Raw genomic sequence first — 9045 nt, forward strand, 5'->3', positions numbered from 1 at the left:
TATGTTTTATCCATATACAGTATGTGCAAATATATATTTGATTCATTTATTGACCTGAAGATTAAATGTTAACACTGCTGTAGAAATGCTGAATTGTAGCAAAATGGTCCAGGGTTCGAATCCCAATCAAGGCTTTTCCGTGGGGTGCTTGCATGTTTTATTTCTGCAGAGTTCTTAGTTGCTCCCAAAATGCCCCTGCTTATTTATAACATCGAACATTTTCACATTTTGTCAGGTTGCAACTATAGTTCAAGGTTTTTTATTTGGATATGATGTGTTAGATCAACACAAAGTAGTGCACATCCCAGAAATGGAGTCAGTTGTTTGTAAAACCGCCAGGTTTGTGTATCTACAAATGGAAATCTTTGTTTTATGCAAAAGGGCACAAATTGAGTCATATTGGATGGAGATCATCTGTGATCATCAATTTAAAGTCTTGTCTTATACTTTTTATATCTTAGCTTTGACTAGGCCATTCTGGCAAATCAATATGCTTTGATCCACACTGTCCCTTTGCAACTTTCCATTCCCAAAATGTGCTTGTACTCAATGCATCAGCTCATCAACTCCGGCCAGCTGGCCTGAAGGGAATCGTTTCCACAGAATGATGCTGCCACCGTCATGAGTCACAGTGAAATAGTGTGTTGTGTCGGGTGATATGAGGTCCAATCGAAAAAAACTAAATGTTTCGCATGTAGATATAAAAATGCAATATTTTGATCTCATCTGACCAGATGAGCTGGGGTGCTCACTGCATGTTTGTGTGAAGCATTAAGAGGATTTCTTGTAGTTTTTTTTTCATCAGTTAAAGATCAGTGGAGTGCTCTACAAATACTTTTTTTTTTTATTGACAGACTCCCCTAACCGGAGCGGTGGATCTCTGCATCTCCTCCAGAGCTATTCTGTGCCTCTCGGCTGCTTCTTTGAATAACTCCACTGTGCAAAGGTTTATCCGAGTAGATCAACTGTGGTGGTTTATGATGAATATTGAGACCATGAAAGGTGAAAGAAATTCTTGAAGAATAATTTTTTATTAAAACGCTTTTACCAGAGCTGTTTGTACGCAACACAAAAGAGCTGATCATCTGACCAAATTCAAATCCTTCCTAGGCAATTCATTCACAAGAACACACACAAAACAAACCAACATTATTTATAGCAGTGAATGAAGGATATTTACAGACATGTGTAAAAAGCAGCACCTTGTACATTTGAATCGAAGCATCATCTACAAAACTCATCTCTCTCCTCTTCCTTCTCTGAGGAGCTCCTCCTCCACGCCTCCTCTTTCTCTTATGCTCCTGGCCTCCTTCTCGGCCTCCTCCGTCCTCCTCTGCTCCTCTCTCGCGGTCTCCATGAGCCAAGGCCCGCCCAGGTAGCTGAGGATCTCCTCCGGGCTCCCTCTCTGTCTGGGGTCGGGATGAAGAAGCTCCTTTAAAAGAGTCATCGCTAGCGGGCTGAGGCCCTCAAACTGTGAGGGAGGAGGGTTGCTTTTCTGCTTCTGCTCCATGATTTGGTAACTGTCAGCCTCCTGAATACACCCCGCTTCGTCCTCGTCTTTTTCAGCCTGGCGGTCAAACCACGCCTTGTATTTGCGGTAGCCGGGGTCGTCGTGCGTGCTCTCCTCCCAGGGGAAGCAGCCGGTCAGCAGGCAGTAGACGAGCACGCCAAGGGCCCAGCTGTCAATAGCGGGCTGCACTGTTACCCAGATGTCCTCCAGCTGCGCCTCCACCTCTTCCACCTCCATCCCCTCCCCGATCCTCCTCTCCATCTCTTTCTCAAGCGCCTTTTCGGGCTCGACCTCAGGGGTGCAAAACGGAGACTCGTACCAAACGGCTCGGACCGTGGTGCCGATGGCTCGGGTCAGGCCAAAGTCGCCCAGTTTGACCCAGCGACAGGACCTGTCGCACAGGAAGATGTTCTCGGGCTTGATGTCGCGGTGAACGAACCCCAGGGAGTGAAGATGTGTGACAGCGCCGCTCAGCTGGGACATCACCCTCTGGACGCAGTCCTCGTCCACACCGGCCTGAAGCACACAGAGCATCCTGATCATCTACTCTGCAAAATCTAATTAGTTCAAATTATGCAAACTCATTGTCTGACAAAAAAAAAATAAGCATAAGATTAATGGGTAAGAAAATCAAATTTATTTTAAGTAAGCAGTACTAAATCAAGTAATTCAACTGAGGAGGAAAAATAATAAGTACGTGTAACTTGTCCTCTTTATCTCCCTTTTTTTTTTTTTTAAATCGTGGTTTTATTGGCTCTCGTGACCTTTATTTGAGAGAGGTCAGATAAGAAAGTGGTTAATGAGAGAGAGGGAAGCCATGAGCCATCAGGCCGGGAATCGAACCTGTGACGGCCATGTGGAGGACTAAGGTATATTAGTCTATTAGTATATTATAAAAGGTATATATATATGTGGGTTGTGCTTTACTCCTGCACCACCACAACACTTTGTCCCACTTCACTGAATTACTAATTACATCAAATATTTGAAATACACAAAATATACAAAAGATATATAACTCTGGCTCCAGAAAAGAAAAGAAAAACTCAACTAAAGCATTTGTACTGGTCTTGGATTCATGTACTATTGAGTACTTTCCAATACAGAAAAAAAAAAAATCGCCACAATTATCAAAAACGTACTTTTTCTAAATGAATCCAGCTCAAGTAGAGCGAGTTAGAAAGACCTTTAAAACACAAATTCCACTAATAGTGACTGTTAATAGAAATTTGATAGCAACTTATTTGAGTCAACTTATTATTCTCAAATAAATAAAAGTTTGCATTTACAGTGTTCACTGTAAAACATTTGAAGGTGGTTTTACTGGAAACTGAAATCAACAAGAAAATTGCTTTGGTTTAAACTCAAAAACTAAAGTTCATAAAGTTGGTTTAGCAACAACAGATAGGGTCAGTATCTAAAACTTGCTAAACTTATTTGACTTAAAGGGTAGAAGGTCATAGACACAACTAAATGCAGCTACTCTAATCAGAGTAGCTGTCTGACATAAAAGTACAAAGACGTAAGAAGCAAAGAAAATATTAGCTACTTCAGTTGGTGATATTTTATTGACATTAAACCTCAGTTAAATGATTGTATTCCCTCTCTGTTATTTTGGGATCTGATGATTACACTAACAGATTTTACACATTATACTTTTTCCAGCTCTGTCATTGGCAACTGAGTAACATAATCTACACCCCCCAGACCGAACGGGACAGATAGCTGCCCAGTCCAAATAGGACAGGGTTAAAAGATTTCAGCTGCATGAGACTAGAGCCACAAAAAAAAAACAAAAAAAAACATGGAGAGCCTCTCTGATTAGCATTAGTTTGATTCTCACTACTCTTCCAAATGAGAACCACAGTGTTGAACTCACATGGGGGTTTTTTTCCTAGTATTTTGGCAAAACATGGACCTTTCTCCTCAAGGGTGGACGATAGTGATCTGACAAGTCTTGGAGCTCCTCAGCGGCGCCTCAGCGAGAATCAGATCTACGTCACTAGAGCAGCCGGTGACGCTCTTGGAAATCCCTGCTCACCTAAAGCAAGCTGTCCTTTGTCTTATCTGCTCTCTGCTGTGTTACTGGCAGAGGCACAAACACAAGAATAGGTGTACTGAGGGGGATCTTATCAGACTTGTCTCAAGTTTTTACTGGCATAATAAAGAACTCAGAGCGAGTGGATCAGCAGAGAAAACAGCTGATGTGCGGCGTAACCATGACGGCTGCTGTATGTCTTGCCGTGCAGATTTGGAAAATATGGATTTTTACGATATGTTCTCTGGGCTTCAAACTGACCTCTGACACAACAACGCTGTAGAGGTCCCCGTACAGACAGGCCTGCTGGGCAAAAACATAGTAGGACGGCGTGGAGAAGAAGATGCCAAGGGCCCTGGTCAGAGAGGGATGGGTGCAGTAAGCGAGGGAGAGGTTGTATTCCCGCAGGAAAGAGGTGAGCGAGGTGGACTTCCGCGGGAAGAACTTCAGAGCCATCGGAGTTCCTGGTGGGAATTAAAGCAATGTTGAAGGTTTTAAATTGAAGTGGACTATTTAAAACCTGTCATCATTTATGCATCGCAAGTGCTGCCCATCACTGACACTGTTAACAAATATAATCCCCCCTCCCGCCCCCCTCAGAGCAACTTTGCCTCACAGCTTTGCTCCAGCTGCTGCAACTCTACCCGGAGGAATGCTTCAGAGACATTCATTACAGTTACAGAAGCACTAAAGATTAAATGGACTCCAGCAAAGGCTGACCAAACACACATACTGTCTCAATTAGAGAGACAACAACCCCATGGCTGTACTTTACACTCTTACGGTCATGCACTGACCTCTCTTCCTGTGCAATGACAGCATGACCTTTCCATACGATCCCTCTCCCAGGAGCTTCAGCACCTGAAAGTGCTTCGACACCTTCAGACTGGGCAGGGACTGTGCTGACAGGAAACATAGCTCGTCGAGTTCCTTGGCTGCCTCGGCCTGGAGGGTCGCATGCAAACAGACACACAAATCCAGATTCTGTGTCAGAGCTGTGAGAGGGCGAGGATATGATTCTGTAGCATCCAGAGAAATTAGATCTACAGTTTGATCAGCATTTGATGATAGACAGTGTAAGAAAAATGAAGTGCGACTCCACGGCTGCACATTCTGGAGCACGGCACGAACCTGCAAACACGACAAGACCTGGGAAACATAAGTCTCACGTGTCTTATTGATTGCAAAGCAAAATCCTTATTCATTTCTCCGGCTGCAGGCTGAAAACGATCCCCGACTATAGCGCCTGGCAGAAAGATTAATGGAACATACTGTGTTATTTTATTCCTTTCCGCTAATCTAGTTGGATCTTCCCTGATGTTTACAATAGGCAAGACTAATTCCTGTCATGTCTCTTTAGGACAATCAGACCATTTGGCTCTGTCATTCAGCCGCTGCGTCCATCATCAGTCTTTGTCTCATCCCCGGTGGTTTCCTTTGAAGTAGAGCCTCCGCACAACATAAACCGGGTGTCAACAGCTTAGAAATCCAGCTTAACACAAAATATGAGGTGATCAAAGGTGGCTGGCATGTTTTTACTCGTGACCTTTCACATGTTGTGTAACCAAGCGACGAATCTTCAATACACCGTTGCTTATATAGCTGTGGAAATAATTATCGCCCAGGTATCAATCAGTAAGTCCCGTTTTAGCTCAATCGGTGCAATGAAGGTGGCTGCAGAAGAAGGTCAGTTGATGCAAAATGACACTGAAGGTTTACTTTGTGATTTCTGAGGAACCGTTCGAAACGAGTTGCTGGGCACAGCAAAAGTACTGAATATTGAAGTTTTTCAACATTGGAACCGCAGACTTCACTGCATCTTAAAGTTGGGATTATACATGAATGAAAATGAGTGTGAATTAGTAGAAGGAAAAGAGCACATGGTTTCCAATTTCTCTTTTTTTGTCCCAATTTACTCTGATGCTTCTAAATAACCTAAATAAACATTCAGAAGTCACTTGGTTAGTCAATAAGGTCCACCTGTGTGTTGAGGTTATGAAGAACGACTGGGACATTTTTTTTTTCCCCAAGTCTTTCTCTGGATTCTCAATTGGATTTAAGTCTGAAATTTGACTCACTAACACATAAATCAGCTTCAATTGTAGCTCTGGTGGTATGTTCAGGGTTGCTGTCTGTCCTTAGGGGGACATTACGGGGGACATGTCCTGTTTCTTCCTGTAAGGAGCCTCATCTATCTTTCCATCAACTTCAACCAGCTGCCACCACCATGCTCAATCACTTCAAATATCTATTAAAACACACTGAGCTTTGAGGTTTTAATGTGTCAAAATATAGAAAAGTTCAAGTAAAACTTTAACAAGAAACTGTACATCAGCTTTTTGTTACGTCAGAAGTAAATGAAAAGATCAGATGCAAAGCTTCAACCAGTTTGAGAGACAAATATCGCCTTGATATGATCAAATGTGCCAGGAATTATGCATCTCCCGAACGTTTTTCAGACTTTCAAGATGTTATAAAAACAATACTTTTACAACTTACTAATGGTTAGAAAGGAAAATATAAAACAGATACATGAGACTTAACTTTAAACAAGAATTTCAGATTGTGTTCATTTATTAATTCATATATTTAAACAGGCGTAGAATTAAACTGTTCTTGAATACATATCGATTTTAGATCATTTTCATCAAACTATAAATATGGGTTGGAGCTGTCTGCTTATATTGCATTCATCATTTGCTCTTTATTTCTTTCATAGCAGTAGAAAAAGTTGTTCTGTAACTTTTTGGTTGATTTAAAGTAGATCAAACTTTAGTTTGCAGCTCATTTTTGCTTTTGTATCTGAGCTGGTGCAGAATAAGCATACAGTTTTATGAGGAGGACTTATATTAGTTATTAAATGTATAATATTTGTCACCAATTAACAAGTGCTAAAGGATTTTAATACCATTCCTGATGGAGCTAGTGCTTTTAACACAGTTGGAAGAAGCATTAAACATCTAAAGCATCTAGCTGGAACATTAAAATACTTTTTGGTAGTAAGTAGCAATCAGCGCAACGCCTGCATGTTGTCTTGGTGCACAGCTGCAAAACCACTCTGCACAACGAACATGCATAGCAAAACACACATATATGCAAAATGTCTAATCTTTTTTGCATTAGTGTTTACACAGTTTGACACAAACAGACGAGAAGGATCTTTAATACTTACTGTCATTTCTGGTTCTCTGTTCAGGATCTTTGTTCAGATTGTCTCGACTATTTTCATCATCAAAACGAGACTTTTCTAACCTTTGTATTCAATGCTGGAAATATGTAGTACGTCTGCTGCTAAACTGGCATTTAAACTGGAATTAAAGCTTGTATTTTAGGCTTAGCTCTGTTGATCCACGCAGCTGCCTTGCAGATACGCTCTTAGATGTTTATGGAAACCCAGACATTGGCCGTGTGCATCTCCCCTGGGGATATACACAGTCCAAACTCTCCCTCTCTCTCTTTTCCCACTCCTGTGTCAAAACTCCCCTCCACCCACACACACACACACACACGCGGACACACACACACACTTTCTCTCCTGTGTTATTCTGGCAAACATACGACAACCAGCTACAAAGTATTCCAAACGTCTCCTTCACAGTCTCTGCTAGCCCCCCCTCCCACACTCACTGCGTTGCACTGATTTTACTGGATCCATCATCTTGCAGACCGTCTCCCGTTTTCCTTCATTCCAGCTGTCACTCACGTTGTGCCCTTCTGCACCCTGCCCCTCCTCCCTTATTTCCACGTCTCTTTACAACCTTGTCAGTAACTGTGTGTCAGTGAAATTCCCCATGCTGTCTAGGATTCCTGTTATAGTCAGCGGGTATGCTGGAATGGCTGGAAGAGGCCATCAAGCTAGTTCTCTGATCCCTGAATAATTACTGGGATTATGTTATAGCATGTAAACCTCTTTATTGCCTATTAGAGCAATCACTATTGATCATTTTCTTGTTTTTATTTATTAAATATTAATATCACAAGTATCTGTTTGTGTTTTTCTTTAGTATAATAATAATAGTTAAACTTTTTTTTATTTGTGATTAAAACGTAAATAAATGTGATGTATGTATGTAATAGTATGGGTCATGTGTATTTGTCATAATGGCTAAGATCATATACTGTTACAGAAACAGTGAATGAAATCAACAAAGATCAATTTACAGCCAGCAGCACTGAATAAACTGAATTTTAACAGTTTAAAACCAGAAACTAAATAGTCTTTCGAATGTGTTTCGTATTATTAAATAAATAAATTAAATAAATATTTTTTAGCCATGTATTAAAGCCTGTTTTATCTTATTTCTGCATTCATGTCATGACATTGTATCTTTATCAAGTCATCTTCAAGGAAAAGTTTTATACTTTTTGTTTTATACATTTGGTGTCAATTTCTATCTGTTTCTCTATTTCTTCCTTTATTATTTACTTTTTCTTCTTTTTTTTTGCATAAATCTTGCCTGTCTTTTTTGCATTTTGTTTGCATTTTATTTCCTGTCAGCTCAAACTGACGTGGCTAACAGCTGACAGCGTAAAACCCAGCTTTGTCAAACCCAACTTCATACTTAGTTAGCACCGGCTGCAGGTCAGACCTCTCCTGCAGCTCCCCACGGCTTTAACACCCACCTCTTCTTTCCGTCCACCCCGGTAAAGTTCACTCATACGTACAAGCTACAGTACTATTATTGCCACCGGCCTGACGGCTGCGCATTATGTAACCCAAACACAGGCTGCTATCACAGGAGTCTGTCTCTGCTCGGGTTTCTAGCAGCACGTCTGTGTGTGTTCATGTTCATGCTTGCACTATAGAGTCATTTGGCCCCTGTTGTGACAACCGGTCTTTACTGCTCCAAAACTAAACCCCACCTTTCCCCATTAATACAAGTTGAGCCGAACACAGTTGCTTCCATTCATGAAATCTGACATTTGTACTGATTATATAAATATACACACTGCACACAGATGGGTAATGAGTCACAGAGGGATTTCCACATCTATGCCACAAGGATTGTCTTTGTTGTCGGTCATAGAAGGTTATATAGTGTGGATATCTTTTCGCTTTTGTAACCAAAGTGTAATAAAGGGTTAAAAAATGCAAAATGTGTAACACGTGGGATGACTTTCCATAACACAAATCAGTTCAAACAAGATGTGGTGTCTCATTTTGTCTTTTGCATTTGAAATACGTTCACACACGTGCAAAAGTCAGGTCAACCCTTATTTCTTCACTTTTCTTGTTCATTTTTAAACTGGTGTAATAGGTAGTTTTTCTTAGGACTTTGGCTGCTTCCCACCTCACAGCAGTGATTTTTTTTTTTACTTCTAGTCTCAGCAGAGAAATTATTTTTAATTAGCTCTTTCCGTGTTGGTTTACAAGATGACTGTCAAAACGTCACATTTTGTCCCAATTTCCTTTGTGATACTGCTGAAAAATCTCAAAGACAACACATTACAACTGAGATCAAGTATTTTAGCCCAATCAAGGTAATTATCAAACAGC

General features: G+C 41.0%; 1 protein-coding gene across 1 annotated transcript; it reads right to left on the minus strand.

Moving 5' to 3' along the window:
* Window positions 1-1012: 1012 nt before the first annotated feature.
* sbk3 (SH3 domain binding kinase family, member 3) lies at window positions 1013-7246 on the minus strand. Its single transcript, XM_008431506.3, has 4 exons — window positions 6721-7246; window positions 4346-4493; window positions 3810-4012; window positions 1013-2026 (listed from the first exon to the last, which is right to left on the minus strand). The coding sequence occupies exons 1-4, from the start codon at window positions 6724-6726 to the stop codon at window positions 1238-1240; spliced, it is 1146 nt and encodes a 381-aa protein (XP_008429728.1). The 5' UTR covers window positions 6727-7246; the 3' UTR covers window positions 1013-1237.
* Window positions 7247-9045: the final 1799 nt, after the last annotated feature.

This window comes from Poecilia reticulata, chromosome 16 (genome assembly GCF_904066995.2).
Source record: "Poecilia reticulata chromosome 16, P_reticulata-male-v2, whole genome shotgun sequence".
NCBI lineage: Eukaryota > Metazoa > Chordata > Actinopteri > Cyprinodontiformes > Poeciliidae > Poecilia > Poecilia reticulata.